The sequence below is a fragment of the Ursus maritimus genome, unplaced genomic scaffold (assembly GCF_017311325.1).
Source record: "Ursus maritimus isolate PB19 unplaced genomic scaffold, ASM1731132v1 scaffold_1, whole genome shotgun sequence".
Classification (NCBI taxonomy): Eukaryota; Metazoa; Chordata; class Mammalia; order Carnivora; family Ursidae; genus Ursus; species Ursus maritimus.
Genome location: NW_024423343.1, coordinates 91,967,317 through 91,984,063, shown reverse-complemented (window position 1 = coordinate 91,984,063; position 16,747 = coordinate 91,967,317). Strand labels below are relative to the sequence as shown.

The 16,747-nt window shown below is 45.7% G+C and overlaps 1 protein-coding gene across 1 annotated transcript in view; it reads left to right on the top strand.

Moving 5' to 3' along the window:
- The window catches only part of MGAT5 (alpha-1,6-mannosylglycoprotein 6-beta-N-acetylglucosaminyltransferase), a 325,022-nt gene that overhangs the window by 117,035 nt on the left and 191,240 nt on the right, over window positions 1–16,747 (top strand). Inside the window, exon 5 of the mRNA XM_040645552.1 lies at window positions 15,106–15,270. Coding sequence (XP_040501486.1) covers window positions 15,106–15,270 — 165 coding nt within the window. The remainder of the gene's footprint in view (window positions 1–15,105; window positions 15,271–16,747) is intronic.

Sequence of the window (16,747 nt, the reverse complement as noted above, 5' to 3'; positions counted from 1 at the left end):
AGTTCAAACCCAGCCAATCATACTTAATTTTACATAATTTTTTTTTCTTTTTGAAAGGATCCAGGAAATTTGGTTACTTTTAAATTTTATATATTTTTAGTAAGGAGAGAAATTTTTTTTTCTTTTTTTAAGAGAGGCGGGTTGCGGGAGGGAGCAGAGGGGAGGGATAGAGTCTTAAGCAGGCCCCAGTCCCAGAGAGGAGCCCAACGTGGGGCTCAATCTCATGACCCTGAGATCATGATCTGAGCTGAAACCAAAAGTCGGACATTTAACCAACTGAGCCACCCAGGTTCCCTGAAAATGGTTGCTTTTAACGTATAATGTGGAAATTCTTTTTCTTTGCCTACTGTTGGAACGATTATGCTTGTCTGCTTTTAATCTATTTGATTTGGCAGTGTCTGTAGGCATTGACTTTCCACACGTCTAAATAAATGCTCTCCTTTTTTTGATCTGATGGATTAAAAAATGAGACTCCATTTTGAGAACCCACGTTGAAAAACAACTAGTTTTTCAGAGGCTGCATTTGAAAATTACTTACTGACTTCAGTGTTCTGTAATATTTCCCAAATATCATAGGTAAACCATCAGAAAGAAAAAATAAAGCGAACTGTCACCATTAGTGTCACTCGTGTGCAACAAGTAGATATAACCAGTAAAATAGATGCCATTTTCAAGTTTCTGGTTCAGTACATTCCATCTTAAATATTTTGGGGGAGAGGGGAGCAGTCGGTTAGTAATCTCTCCTTCTGTTGATCTGAATCTGTCAAACGTTTTCCATGGGGAAGAAGAAACCCCATAAGTGGTAAATTTGTAGACTTTACATTTTCCTGGTTGTTTCGAGTGTTTTATTTTTTCCTGCCGAACGTCTCCTAGGGTAGGCTTCCTCTATGTCCTCAGGAGCGGTGATGTGGTCTTAGCTTTCAACCTCGCAGACACTATGTACTGTAGAAAGTTACCAGAACCCCGGAGTAGTCTGTTAGAATTTTGGCCATCTTATATGCTTATACATATAGGAGTTTGGAGCTCAGAGGAACTACAAAACTGGGTTCCAGCTTCCTGCTTTCACAGGTGAACCTTAGCAAAGTCATTCTTCTTTTTCTCAAGAACAGAAAGAAACAACCCAGCAGGCCCCATCAGCAGATGTAACACACGCGGCTGTTTTTCTCTTGCATCTTGTCCACTCAGCATGTCAATCAAAGTGCTCTTTGGAGCTGAGTCTGTGGAATTTAATTGGACTGTGCATATGTGCTCGAGGCCCTGGAACCATCATGTGGCGAAATCCCACTAAAACTGGGTCTGTCACGTTGGCACTTTGGCATTTGGGGCTAGATAATTCTTTGTTGTGGGGACTGTTCATGTGCTGTAGGGTGCAGAGCGGCATCTCTGGCATCTGTACCCACTAGATGCCAGTTGTGACCATCAAAAATAAGTCCAGATGTGGGAGGGGTGCAAAACTGCCTCCTTCCCTACCTCGGAGGATTGCCGCACTAAGAGTGAAACAGAAAACACTAACAGCATCTTCTTAAGGACGTTCCCAAGCAGATAGCTAGTTTTTATTATTTAGAATTTGATAGCCTGGCCTTCTCCATTTCTCAGTTCTGGGCATCAACAACTGGGATGGAGCAAGATGATGTGGTCCGGGACCAGTCACGGGAAGCTGGAGAGCCTTTCTGACGGTGTGTGCTTCCCCTGCAGTCCGTCAGTACTGTTGGTGGGCGTGTCAACAGCCAGGCAGCTCTGGTGGTTGATGTCAGGAGATGCAAAGACCGCAGGATGTTCAGTGGTTTAGCTGGGTTGGCACGGTGGGGATGAGGATGCTTGAGACAGTGGTTTGTAGTCTTTTTCTGCCACAGATGCAGCCCACATACAGAGCACTGCCTAGATGTCTGCCCTGAGAGAGTGAAAAGCTGATCCTGTGTGGCTGGGCTCTGTGTCTACTCTGAGTCAATCCCATTATTAGACCAAAAAAAACCCAAAAAACAAAAAAACACCTTCTTTCTCCCATCCCTGTATAGGCATAATCAGAGGCTCTTAGGATGCTATCAATGTGTCTTTAGTAGCTGGGGCAGGTATTTGAAGAATCCTTGTAGCTGACTTCAGATTATTATTGATTTTTTAGAATCCCTGACTTGAGGTCCTAGAGCAGAAGAGTTCAGCAAGCTGTGACCTTCGGGTCGAATTTGGACCTCTGTTGGGTTGTGTAAATAAATGTTGATTGAAACAGAAGCACTCCCAATTGTTTATAGGAACTGTAGTAACACAGAAGCGTGATAAAACCAGGATTTTAGAGGACATCTAAAACACGCTGACTCCATCTTTCAGGAGTCCCCATAATTCAGTCTAAAATACTCATCAGGTCACCTGCCTCCTTGACTCAGCAATTTTGCCAGACTCCCGTGGTCTAAGGCCTGGGCAGCAAGCTTGCCTTGGTCTACAGGTAAAGTGTTTGGGACCCTCCCTGCCCCTTTGTTGTCTGTAGCTTTTTTTGCACTACAATGGCAGGAGCTGAGTAGTTGCCCCAGGGACTTAGGAAGTCCAAAATGTTTACTGTCTGGTCCTTCACCAAAAATGTTTGTTAATCCCTGCTCTATCCATAGGGCACTTTTCGGGATTTTGCTTGCTGTCCTAAGACTCTTGCATCTCTACATTTGAGATGCAAGACTTGAAGACATCTTCATATAAGGTGTATGTACAGATGTGGTGTTTCTCTGTCCTCTGGAAATGCTTATTTATTTATCTGACAGCGCACGAGAGAGCACAAGCAGGGGGAGCAGCAGAGGCAGAGGGAGAAGCAGGCTCCCCGCCTTGCAGGGAGCCTGATGGGGGACTCGATCCCAGGACACTGGGATCATGACCTGATCCGAAGGCAGACACTTAACTGACTGAGCCACCCAGGCGCCCCTGGAAATGCTTGTGCTGAGTGGCCGGTCAAGGGGCTAGTGGTTAGGAGCATGGGCTTTGGAGGCAGCCAGTGTGGCCTGGGCCCTCGGGACAGCACACTACTTGGGGAGTGGGTATCAGCTCCTGTCTCACCATGTGACTGTGCGGTGTGAACACGGTGCTGTGAGTCAGGTGTTGCCGGTCTGACTCGTCCCCAAACCGTCGTGGAGCTTGCACACAGTATCTCTTGCCCCCTCCTTGTTCTGCTGACTTGAAAAGAGGCTTCGGAACTTCTTGTGGGATTTGGTGATTCAGAAGCGCCTGGAAGATGTCCCAGGCAGCCTGTGTGGAACAGTCGGAGCATTCATGTGTGGGTGTGGAGGGCGTTTCTGCGCGCTCCTCTGCCGCTCCGGAGAGGGGCGTGCGGAGCCAGGGCCTTCTGCCGCGCGGCCTCCACCGCCTCTCCCTGGCCCGCGCGGCACGGCCATGCCTATCAGTGACTTCACGGGAATTGTGTCATGAATGCTGTCCCTCACCCTCGTCAATGCCCTTCTTGTTTCTGAGGTGAATTGATCTCTGTCTCTGACGGCCTGACCCAAATTCTGATGCCCAGTGATCGCTTCTTATCTACGACACTGGCCCCGTCTGCTTGTGTTCTCTGGGCAGTGAGAGATGGCCTCGCTTTGTGGCCCATCCACACCTTATGAACTGTGACCTTTCTTGCCTGTTTGCTGCTCTTCACTGCTTCAGATGCTGGGACGCAGCTCAGGCTGAAGCAGCTGTAGGCCTTCAGCTTTTCTGCCACCCCTTTCCCCCGCCCATATCCTGTTTCCCTGCTGCCAGTTTTCCCTCTTGACCTCCTCCTCTGCCTTATCTCCTGTGTCCGTCCTGATTCCCTGGACTTCTTGAGCCTCAACTGTCCCCTTGATTGGCTCTTATCCCTCAAGCCTGGCACTCTGGGAAACGTCTGTGTGTTTTGCAGGTATATGGCAGTGCGATCTAGGCTTTGTGCATACAGCCAGAGAAGGACGGATGGGGTCCCTGCTCTCATGGAGGCTATGTTCATTTTGGAGGGGAGAAATAATATATGAGACAACATCAGATAGTAATCAATTCCAGGAAAAAAAAAATGACCCAGGGATATGTGATTTTTTCAAAAAGTACATGAGGCACTACTTGGAATGAGAAGGTCAAAGAAAGCCTCTCTTATTAGGTGTCTCTTAGCCCTGCTGACGCCAAGGAGCTGCGGGTAGGGTGGGAGGAGAGCGCTTGAGGCCGAGCACGCCAGACATGAAGGCAGGGTGTGTGCCGCAGGCCTGCCTAGGCACCCTAGGGCCACAACAGAGGTTGCTGCGGCTGAACTACGTGAGCAAGGAGCAGTGTGGAAGGTGGGCAGCGCATACAGTGGCCCTTTGGGCTCTGGATCCCAGTGTCATGGCAGGGGGACAGAGGTGAAGGGGGACGAATGTTCTTGTGAGTGAGCCTGGCCTGCCCCTGCCTGGGGGCCTTGGCCCCACCCCGTTATCCCCCTTACTTCTCTTCCTCAGCCCAGGAGTTAAGGAGGAAGGAAGTTCCTCCCGTTACCTTAAGAAGGTGGGGCTTGCATACCCTAGGCCCTGGAGAAGAGGGTAGGATTTTTGGTTGCTGGTCAAGGGGCAATGCATTGGGCTTCAGGTGGCCCTCGTTGGCCTGGGTAGCCCATTTCTAAGACATTAACGTCATTTAGGGTTCTGCTCATAGACCAAAGGGAGACCCCCACTGTGATGCTGGCATGGCGGCCTGAGGTAGCTCCTACTCTGAGTGGCAGACCTAGGTCACGTCTGGAGAGCCAGAGGAGCTTTTACGCGTGTTTCGTTCCACCTCTGCTGTGAAAATGAAAACAAAAAATACTTAGGTTGGATTTCACTGGAGATTAAAAAAAAAAAAAAAAAAAAAAAGCCTGCGAATGGTTTTTTAGAAATTTTATTTATTTGCTTGCTTCTTTTTGCCTCTGTTCCTACAAATATGATCAAGGGACTGTTTTCTTGGAGGGCTGGGGTGATGTGGAAAACCACCATTGCCAAAGCAGCAATTCTTTGCCCTTGAGGGAAACTCACTGTTTTGGAGTGACACTGGGAGGAAAAAAAAAGCTGGGCTGTTTGGTGTGTCTGAGGAGGTCGTGGTTACTCTACGGGGACGTGGCTGGTGTGATTAAAGAAAGGGCTTTCTGCTTTAGAAAGTTGGGCACCTAAAACAGGCCTCTCCAGGCTTGGGGTTCTTCCAGGGATGTGTGGTGGCAGCTTCCTCCCGCCCCTGCCTGGCACCCCCGGCAGAGCCAGGCCAAGTTCCCAAGCACACCCGGTGAGGCCGCATGTCTGAGGAGGGCCTTGGGGGTTCTGTAGACAGGAGACAGTCAGACTGTTTCTGGGAGGGATTGGAGCCTCTTCTGCTCCCTTTGTCCATGAGACCTGTCCTTTCCTGCCTCATTGGTGCTTCAAGTCCTGGCTTGAGGAGAAAACGTGCATGAGGGGGTGTGACTCTTGGTCTCAGAGAGCCCTGGCCCCTGAAGTGGGGTTGCTCACTTCACCCGATGGCCTGTCAGAACGGCCTGGGCAGACCTCATGCCACTGTGGCCACCCTCAGGAGCCGTTGACCCTTCCCGGGTCTGTCTGGGCACTCTAGCCGTCTTCTGGGACCAGTGGCAGGGGGTGGTGACTGAACATTTGCCTGTCCCCGCGTCTCCGCCTCTGCTCTTCCTCCCACCTGCATGCCTCCTCTCCCCATTGCTCACTCCACCTCCCCTTCCGTTTTCTCTTCCACAGTTTCATTCTCAGTCTTACAGCACTTAAACCACCTATTTTCATGATACCTAAACCACCTGTCATTACGTATTTTTTGGACCTGTTGATCATCTCTCTCCCCCACGTAGCATATGAGCCCCCATAGAGCAGGGGGTTTTGCCTCTCTTGTTCGCCATACCCCAGGGCTCAGCGTGTGCCTGGCACTTAGTAGGAGCCAGGAGTGATCAACAGCAGCCCCTTCACCCTGACTTTATCTTTGTGGGACAGTTACAGCTGGGGCTAATTTGAAAGTAAAGTTTCTAGTGAGACTGAAAAGGGGAAGAGATTCCCCATGGACTATGTGTCTGGTGGCTCCAAATAGCTGTTGTGCTCCTGATTCTGACACAGGAACCAGGGTTTATTCTGGAAGGTTTTAGAGAGTGTTTCTATGTGGCCATAGGGTTCCTTACTAGGCATGTGACCCTGGGCAGGTGACTGATGTTTTAAAAGCCCGCTTCCTCTTTTGTAAAATAGAGAATATAATATCATTCACTTCATAGGCTTATTGTAAGGCTTACATGTTACGAAGCTTATTTTGGTGCTTAGATGAGTGAAATGCATTCATGGTTGGGCGTTATCACTAACCTTGGCCGACATGTACCTGCATCTGTTACCACCTCACCAAAATTGTTCGTGTGAAGTGGGCGTTTGTTTACATGTCTGAGCATAGGGCTTCGGGAGCGTGTTTATGTAGCTGTTCTCCGCGTTTACAGGGGATAAGACAGAAGAAGCAGGCTCCCCTCCAGAGGGAGGAAGGCAGGCTTGCCACTACCCTCCTAGACAAGGACAGGCCAGGCTTGTCCACCACAACCACCGGGCCTGCCTTGACAGTACCACCAGGGTTGAGAACTGCTGCCCTGGGCTCCAGAGAGATGCTGTTTGGCGCTTACCTGGGTCCCTTTCTGAAAGTGTGTTAGCTCCACAGAGTGACTTTGGCATTTTAGAAACAGGAGAGGTGATTGTCACTGCCCTGTTCAGAAGAGAAGGCTTTCCTTTGTGGTCTGGGAGCTGAGCTGGATTTGGTGAGCTCACGCCCTCTCTGAAGGAGGGCACTGCTGCTGGGTACTGTTTCTGGTACAGGTGGTGAGCAAGAAGGAAGAGTGTGTGATGGCTGCCTTTCCTGACAGGGTGGGGGAGGTGTGGGCCCAGGAGTCAGGTCGGGACCCTGAGTGACAATGGGGCTTGACCACTCAGAGCCCGAATCCATTTCTGTTCTGTAAAAAGGACTAAAATGTTGGACTCCTATTCCATGCAGCTGGCTGGGTGTCCAGAAAATTGAGAGAACAGCCCAAGAGCTCTATTCTGGCTATTGACAGATTCCATAACACACTTGATATTATCAACAGGCCAAGATACGATTTTTTTCTCCCATTCTGCTGCCTAGAAAATGCCCAGAAATGCTAGAGACAACCCCTGTAGCACCTCTGGAATAACGTTCGCTTCTGGAACACACGGGAGTCAAAGCTGAAATCTGCCCTTGCAGCCTAACCCGGGAGAGAACAGTAGTCAGTAATACTGAGCATCTGTGCTGCCCTTTGAGGTGGTGATTCAGTGTCCTTCGTGACATAGTGTGGCTGCCTGTGATGGCTGCAGGGTGAGAGTGCAGTTGGGACTTTAGGTGGCTTTAAGAATTCAACAAAATGAATCATGGAACACTACATCAAGAACTAATGATGTAGTGTATGGTGACTAATATAATAAAATATATATATATATATATGAATTCAAATGCGGGAAGGCTGTGAGGGTCAATCACTGAGGTGTTTTGAGGGCAGGAGGTATCTTCTTACCTGACATCAGGTACTTGGGGCCAGTATCTTGGTGAGGGTAGAATTCACTGCACTGGATGTATTTGCAAATAGCATTTAAGCCTCCGTGATTGTGAGAGTACTGTGAATATATAAAATGGAGAGCATGTGAACTATAAGGCAGTGAAAAACCTGGGACTCTCTTGGTCCTTAACCCTAGGTAGGCTCGGTTTCTCTCGTAACGTGAAAGAAAAGAAGTTCATTTTCAACAGAAGCAGCTGTGTGAGTCACCATTTCCAAACTATTTAGCACAAGATAGAAGATGCTGTCAGTAAAACACACAAGGGCAAGGAAGATGCCACGCTCATTTTTGTACTCTTAGAAATAAAGACTAAAAGGTAAAATACTCCCTAACCCCAAACCCAGATAAATTTTGATTTCCCTCCAGTCCTTTTTTAAAATGCATATATGCACATGTCATTTAAAAAATTGGAATATTTCATATACAGCTTTTTAAACTCTTACTTTGTTATATTTCTTCATGCCATTAGATATTTTTAATGGCCATGCACTTTTTTTTTAAACCATCCATTCAATAACTACAGTGAGCTCCTGACGTTAACAGCTGGTGGTGATAAACAGAGATGACAAGACGCCTGCTTTGCCCTCCCTGAGTTCCAATCTAGTGATTTATTCTATCTTATGAATGGATGGGCATATGTAATTTAATCTTTTTGTTGGGTGTTTGGGTAGTGTCCGGTTCTTATCTATAATAAAGAACACTACAGTGTCCTTGTACATAATGAATGGACTGGATTTTGCTTATTAGTCTAACTGTATTGTCTTTCTGTGGAGAGGTCATTGTGAAATTAAAAATATATAACTGATGAAACTTGACATTCTGGCAGTCAATGGAAATGAGAGGTTGGGGCTAATTCTTTTTTCATTAGCACCTTCCTTTCTCATTAGCGCCCTGTCTTTGCTGGTTTCTCCCAAGCAGCAAGTGAAGCTGCTCCTTGTTGGCACTCTGCCTCTGGGGGCAGCCATGATGAAGCGGGACTTGGATTAGAAGCAAGCTCAGATGCAAATAATTTTTTGCCATTCAGATATAAGTCCTTGCTCATTGCACAGTTGGTTCTGTGCCAGTGAATCACGCTGGCTGCACCTTAAATGTAGCCCATCATGGCGGTGCCCAAAGTCCTTAACTCGTGGGTTCTACAGATTCTGATGGAGTGCCTTGAGGACAGAGCCTGGTGAAGGTTGGCCTGGAGGACAGCGGGCTGGATAACCACTACTTTGGGAGCATGTCCCAGGGGAACAGGGTGGCTAGCATAGGCCCTACACACTCCCTTTCTTGATCATTCCTCAAATACTAATGGCCTGAATAATCTGGGCAATCAGGGTTTGCTGCCCTGTCTCACAACTTTAACCGATAGACCTATAAACTGGTAGACTTTTTCTACTAGTGGGACCCCTTTTGTCTTGAAATCCTGTCTCCTTGGGCCCCAGCTCTGGAGGCACATCTAGCCGGCAGTGAAATCGCCTTGGCTGCCCTGCTCAAGAATGTAGCAACATCTTCCAGCCCCTGCTCGCCCCCTGGAGTCATGCTTTTTGGAAATGAAAACTTACAGAAGCTGTCAGGGCACCTGTTCTGAGATTTTTGTCGATCTCGCCCTTGATCAAAGCACTTCTAGCACGATAGAAAGCAAAGCTAACTTCCCCCAGAAGCACATTTTAAATGTTTTCCGTTGCTTTGATCTCGTCTTTATCACGTACAGTAAGTTTCAGGAATACAGAATTGCGGTAGTAATGTTGGGATTAAATTTTTATGGCTAAGGCTTTGAAGCACAAACAAAATTTTGAAAGCCTGTTAGTAACTGAAAATTGTAATCCTGCTGAGGACACATTTTACTGCTATAATAACTGTAAAACACAATGATAAATATAAAAACATTACACTAGAATTTGAAGGAATATATTTGCCCTAATTTCTTTCTTAAGCTCTGTAGAAATTATCCTTGGGCGTACAGTCTTATTGGATAAATGGATTATCATTAAGACTAAAACACAAAAATGTTCTGGTATTTAAAATTGCAATAAAACAGTTTTTGCGGGTTTAACTGTAAAATGCAAAGGGTGAGAAATACTTGCATCACCTAGAAATGTATGATTTTCTTAGCCTTGTTGGTGGGAAGACTACAGTCCATTTATTTGTTGGTTCATTCATTCATCTGTTCACTTACATAACACACACGTAACTGAGTACTGCAGTGTGCCAGTTGGTAAAGACACAGAGGTGGGCTTGACATCATCTTTGCCCTTGGGTATTTTATTGACACTATCTTCTGTGTCGAACTGTCTTGAAATAAAACAACTGCTTGTTGAACTTCTTTTCTTTCATACTGGAAGAGAAAACATGCCTATCCACGTAAAGTGCCTAGGGAGTCCAGGGTTTTTGATTGCTTTATATTCCCTTTTCATTTTGAGGCAGAAGTTACGGAAATGCAGACTCTTCATTATTTTTAGTGTGGGAGTTGTTCACAGAACATTGGCATCAGTGAGTCTTGAGGATGGTTGGGATATGACTTAACAAAAGCACATGGCAGAAGCCCTGAGGTTCATCCCCGATAAGTGTGCTTAGAAGCAGCAGGTCAGAGATGCTTGCTGGCTGCCAGGTCCATAGTGGTTCTTCAGAGGCGGTAGGTAAGGTAGGTAAGAGCCATTGGGTCTGGAACCAGACTGTGTGAGATGGAAGCCTTGATCTGCAATCATCTGGGGCAAATTACTTCACCTCTCTGTGCTGTGGCTTATCGTCTATAAAATGGAGATGGTAACAATAATACATTCCTCATATTGTCTTGGCAGGACCCATGAAGTAATCCATGAGAAGTGCTGGGGACAGCAGCTGACACACAGAGCTCAGTCAGTGGTGCTGGGGGCAGGGTGGTAGCGGCAGCGCTGGTGGTGGTACGGAGTATAGCTGCAGTAGTGAACGTCAGCATCCTTCTCATCATCATGACTTCCCTTCGTTGTACCATGTCACACGGTCACAGAGGTCACCCTCTAGTAGGTGAGGTCAACAAGAGATAGTAGATACCCTTATCGGTGACTGTATTTTAGGAATCGAGGAAGACTGGCTTCTTGTGTTTTGACATTTTTTTAGTATAGTTGACACACAATGTTAAATTAGTTTCAGGTGTGTGACTTAGTGATTTGACAAGTTTGTACTTTAGTCTGTGTTCATCACTAGTGTAATTATCCTCTGTCCCATTACATCACTCTATTACAGTATTGTTGATTCTGTTCCTTATGCTGTGCCATTTATTCCTGTGATTTACTCATTCCATACCTGGAGCCCTGTGTGTCCCACTCCCCTTCCCGCATTTTGCTCATCCCCCACGCCGTCCTCCATGGCAGGTGTTCATTCTCTGAATATATAGGTCTCTATTTTTAATTTCTTGAGGAACCTCCGTACAGTTTTCTACAGTGGCTGCACCCATTTGTATTACCATCAACAGTGCGTCAGGGTTCCTTTTTCTCCACATCCTCACCAACACTTGTTTCTTATGTTGTTGATTTTAGCCATTCTGACAAGTGTGAGGTGATGATGTCTTATGGTACTTTTGATTTGCATTTCCCTGATGATTAGTGATGTTGAGCATCTTTTCATGTGTCTGTTGGCCATCTGGATGTCTTCTTGGAGAAATGTCTATTTATGTCTTCTGCCCATTTTTTAATTGGATTATTGGTTTTTTGGGTATGTCATACATGTTCTTTATATGTTTTGGAGATCAACCCCTTATCGGATATACCATTTGCCAATATCTTCTTCCATTCAGTAGGTCGTCTTTTTGTTTTGTTGATGGTTTCCTTCACTCTGCAAAAACTTTTTATTTTGATGTAGTCCCAATAGTTTATTTTTGCTTTTGTTTTCCTTTCCTCAGGAGACCTATCTAGAAAAAATGTTGTTATGGTCAGTGTCAGAGAAATTAATACCTGTGCTCTCTTCTAAGGTTTTTATGATTTCAGGCTTCACATTTAGGTCTTTAATCCATTTTGAGTTTATTTTTGTGTATGGTATAAGAAAGTGGTCCGGTTTCATTCTTTTCCATGTGGCTGTCAAGTCTTCTCAAAACCATTTGTTGAAGACCCTGTCTTTTTCCCATTGCATATTCACGCCTCCTTTGTCATAGATTAATTGACCATACAGTTGTGGGTTTATTTCTGAGCTCTGTATTCCATTCCATTGATCTATGTGCCTGTTTGTGTGCCAGTACCATACAGTTTTGATTACTATCACTTTATAATACATCCTGAAATCTGGAATTGTGATACCTCCAGCTTTGGTCTTCTTTCTCAAGATTGCTTTGGCTATTCATGGTCTTCTGTGGTTCCATATAGATTTTTGGATTATTTGTTCTAGTTCTGTGAAAAATATTGTTGGTGTTTGATAGTGATTATGTTAAGTCTCTAGATTGCTTTGGGTAGTGTAGATTTTTTAACAATATTCTTCAAACCCATGAGCATGGAATATAATATCTTTCCATTTGTTTGTGTCACCTTAAGGTTGATGTGACAGTTTTGTATTCTGCCTAGGGTGTGCTCCACCTGTGACTATCACCAATAACTATGGGTTGGGGGGTTCTGTCCCATAGTCCTCTTGCCTTTTAACAAAAAGACAAAAAATTCTAGAAGGTTACCAGCCCTTGAGAGACCATCAGCATGGGCTGGACTTCTGTCAGCTCCTGTAGGGAGGAGGGCTCATTTCCTTCATTGTACTTTGCATTGTATTTGTAGCAATGCCTCTGGTGCCTTAGCAGATGGAGTTCGCACATAATGCAAGCTCAGTGTCTGTTCTCACACTTCCCCCTGTATAAAGGGGCAGTGAGGAAGAAAGGGATGGGAGCATATGCCTAACTCAGTGGTTCTCAAATTGGGGCATTGTGCCTCTCTCCCCCCAGGGGCATTGGCAATGTCTGGAGGCCTTTTTGGTTGTCACATAGAGGGATTGCTACTGTCATTCAGCCGCTAGAGGCCAGGGGTGCTGCCAAACACCCTTCAGTGCAGGGGACCTCCCTCAACAGCAAAGAATTGTCTGGCCCAAAGTGTCAATAGCTTTAAAGCAGAGAAAGCCTGATTTAACCCATTCTAGGGGTCCAGGGCTTCTGTGTCTAGCTCACCTCAATTGCTGGTAATAGTTAAATGCCATTTTTACCTGTGGGCTGCTTGGCTGGTGATAGAGCCTTCAGGCAATGAGGCTGGAGATAGAGGGGCTTGGTATCCTGTATCTGAGGGGTGGTTTTGTCACACACTGCAGTCCCCTCCCAGTGACACCACTGCCCCTATTCACATGGCCGGCCTCTGGCGATCTTCAGAATTCTAGAGAAGCAGTTGATGCTTTCGATTCATTCTAAGAGCAAAGCTGGTGGCTGGCTCCCGTTTCTGCCACCTAAGGATGTGCCAGGGGTAGACTGTGAGTCACGCTGACCACGAGACTGCAGCACCTGGAGGAGAGCAAGCTCATGACCCTTTCGATAAAGTGATAAAAGTCCTGCCTCACTCAGGAAGAGATTTCTTGAGGAAGGATGAGAGTGTTTCCCAGAGGAAGTTTTATTTGTTATTTCTATGGGTAGCAGGCAGTTATATAGTGCTTATCATGTGCCAAGTGGTGTTCAGATCATTTTGTAAATATTAACTCATGAAGTCCACATAACAACCCAAAGAGGTAGGCTTTTTCTTATCACTCTTTGACAGAGAAGGAAACAGAAGTGGAGAACAAGGTCGTAAACTGAGAAACTTTGGCTCCAGAGTCTGGGCCCTTCACCACAATGCTGTGAATGAAAGACCTTGAATTTCACACTTGGGTTCTTGTTCTACCCTGGCTCTTGACTTCTGGCTGGTCCGCTAAGGCATCAAGGCATTAGGCCAACCCGATTCAAGTCCCCATTCTGGTTTATTATCTCTGTTGCCGTGAGCACGTTACTTCATGTCGGTGAACCTCTGTGTTCTCCTCTGTAAAATGAAGTCATTTTACCTCACCTACCTTCCGGAGGAGGTGAAGATAACGTGGGGTTTCTTAGATTTGTGTGTGCATTTAAAGGGATTCAGGAAACATTAGTTCCCTTCTGTCCTTCCTGCTATAATGATATTTTTAGCCCCGTTGCTCTAATGTTGTGGCCAGCTTCTTCTTACCTGTAGGTAAGGGACAGGCTGAAGAGCAAGAAATAGCCCTGGTCGGGTATTTGTTAGAATGAATGAACGAACCACTGCAGAGGCTAACATCATGAAGAAGTCCGATGATCAGTTTGGGGAGAGTGGTGGGGAGGTTGCGCTGATGCCAAGCACAGAACACCAGACTTTGAGGAGAAAAGTGTGGGTTTACTTTCTGCTTGCAATATTTAGTTGCTCCAGCCATGCCTCCCATCTGTAAACCACTGACAGCACAAACTTCCATGTTCGTTGTGCACCTTCGTTTCTGTTCTGACGACTTTCCTCTCCACCTGGCAAAATAGGATAGCCTGAGTGCCTTATGGCCGAGTTTATGAACGCGTTCAAGGTCAGCTGGCTTTGTCCTGGGGATGGTGAATTGATCCGTGAGATCACCTACTCAAAGCAAGTTTGCCCTGCTTCCAGTAGGAGGGAAAGCGGCAACTTTGCATTTGTCTCAGTTCAGGACTTTGCATATCCTCCCCCCACATGTGCTCTTCTTCCCTGATCCACTCCCAGTACATTCATGACCCTGGATTCTATTCACATGGATGGCTAGCCTGGTGTCCTTCTGCCTTTCTCACAGGTGCAAGTTGATATATCTTTCTTTGATTATGAGTTTCCAGAGGAGAGAGGCTTAATTAATCTTCTTGTGTGTGTGGAATACCTTGTGTACCAACTTCATAAACGCGTGTACATGTGGGTTCAGTGTCTGTCTAGAGAGAAGGGCAGCATTTAACCACAGTCAGATGTGTAGGAAAGGGAATCAACTCTTAAACGTAAGCACCATGAGAGAATATCCCCAGCATCTAGAATAGTGCCTGGCACACAGTAGTTGTTTAGTAAATATTTCCTGAATGAATGAAAGACTCTGGTCTTAATTTAGGTATCTTTCTAAATATCATTATAGTTACCTCTGAGTTGCCCAGCATGCCTAGAATCTGGAACTGTAGTTTTTATTAAGTAAAGACTTGGCAAAAAAATTGGGATGTACTGGAGTATATAGCACTGAAAATAACAATGAACTCGATCCAGAAGCTACTCAAGACCTCGCTGCACTTTGGGGTTGTCATTCTATAGGTCAGAGCATCGTGCTCTAAGAAGGAATTTAATAGGGTGCTTTGGTAAGGTGCTAAGTAACACCAGGTTTCCTCTATCGCCCTAGTGGGTGGGAATAATTTTATGTCACCTACTGCTGAACTCGCATGGCAGAAGAGACCAATGTGTTTTGTACTCTCTGGGCCACCTGAAGATGGCCTCTGTCATCTTTAAGATAGGATGTGTTAAGACACGCCTTCAAGCAGTACTTTTTGACTCTGCCACTTTTTTTTGTCCTTCATGTTAGAAAGAGACAGAGAAGGAGGAGGAGGAAGAGGAGAGGAGAGAGAAAATGCACCAGACAAATGTACAGAGGCCAAAGAATTTTTAACTATCTGCATTTTGTTTTACAGATCTGAAGAAAACTCTCGCCGTGCTGTTGGATAATATCTTGCAGCGCATTGGCAAGTTAGAGTCAAAGGTGGACAATCTTGTAATCAATGGCACAGGAGCAAACTCGACCAACTCCACCACAGCTGTTCCCAGCTTGGTCGCACTTGAGAAAATTAATGTGGCAGGTAAGAACGGCAATTGTGTGCCCTGACGTGGTGTCAGACCGTGCTTTGAACTGGGGAAAGAATAAAGGAGCACAGTGGTTCTTATTGGTATAAATCCCACAACTTGGTATGGTCCCTCTGAAGCTGATTTTAAATTTATTTTTGATTAACATGTTAAAAGACTTTTAAAGGCTCATCGTGATGTGTAATATCTGGTGGTTTCTGTGACATATTTCATATAATGAGCTCCTGGAATTCACTTTTAATGAGAGGATTCATAGCATGGATAAATGGAATAAAGAGGTTATCTGGGAAGCTCATGCCAGTTAGAGGTCCTTTCTCCTCCTCATTTTTATCAGACAGTTTCAAAAGTCTGTTCCATATAAGTGATTCTCTCCTTCCCGTTGTTAAAGAAGAGCCACCATTGCAGAAAATGTGTCCTGTGTGTAAATGGGGAGATGGAAGTTCTGGAAATGAGACTGATGAAATAAACGGCTCCTGCCTGATCTTGGGCTGTTTCTGTCACCACTCGTGGACACCACCCTGCATTTCTCACTGGGATGCATTTTGTCTAACCCCTTCTTAAAACTGGAATCTTGGATGAGAGAACAAGCATAGATTAAAAACAAAGCCCAGATCACACACAGCCCGGATTGCCCGTGGCTTACGTTGGATTCCCCCATTGCACTGCCCTGGGATCAGCCTCCAAGTCGCTGTGGTTGAGCCAGGACTTGCTCTCATTAGGGTGACAAAGCAAAGAGCCCAAGGATGAGGATGAAGTGCTTTGGGTGAACAGTTATAAATGAGTTGTCTGCACTCCTGGTGGTGGTATTTATCCAAACTCTACTTAACGAATAAAATAAGGAGCTGGGTTGCTTTCTGCTACTTTGAAAATCCAATTTAGTGTCCTTTTTGGTTTCTCTCTACCTCTGACTTGCACTGTAGAAATGTACGGACTAAAGTGGGAGAGATTCTTTTCCTTTCCTACCTCCCAGTGTCAAAACATTTAATTGTTTCCCATTATGCAAGCTTGTTGTATTACCTTTCTGTTCTGTACTTTGCCCTTTAGCAAGTGTTAAATTACAAAATATATTTCTAATAATCCAAAGTGTCCAACCAAAGAAAGGTATTAAAAATAACTTTTAATTACAACACAGAGGCAGTGTCATCTGGGCCATAAATCCTATCTTCCCAGCAGTTTCCAACAGCTTCTGTAATTAGACAAGAAAACCTCCCACTGTGTTGAGCTGCTTATTAATAAATGGAACCCATGCCTCTCCAGTCTCCACTCCTCCACCCCCGTCCCCAGTAGAAAATGCTGTTGGAAAGGTCCTATCTGATTTCATGGCAGTTTTGCATTGTCCTATTTCTGGAGGTGGAGTGGGGTGCTTTGCCTTGACCTTTGCTGCCTCCCACTGTCTCTGTCCTATACAGCCCCTGTAAACAAGTCTGTTGTCATTCTCTGCCCCGATGAGGGATCTTGCTTCCTCTGACTGTC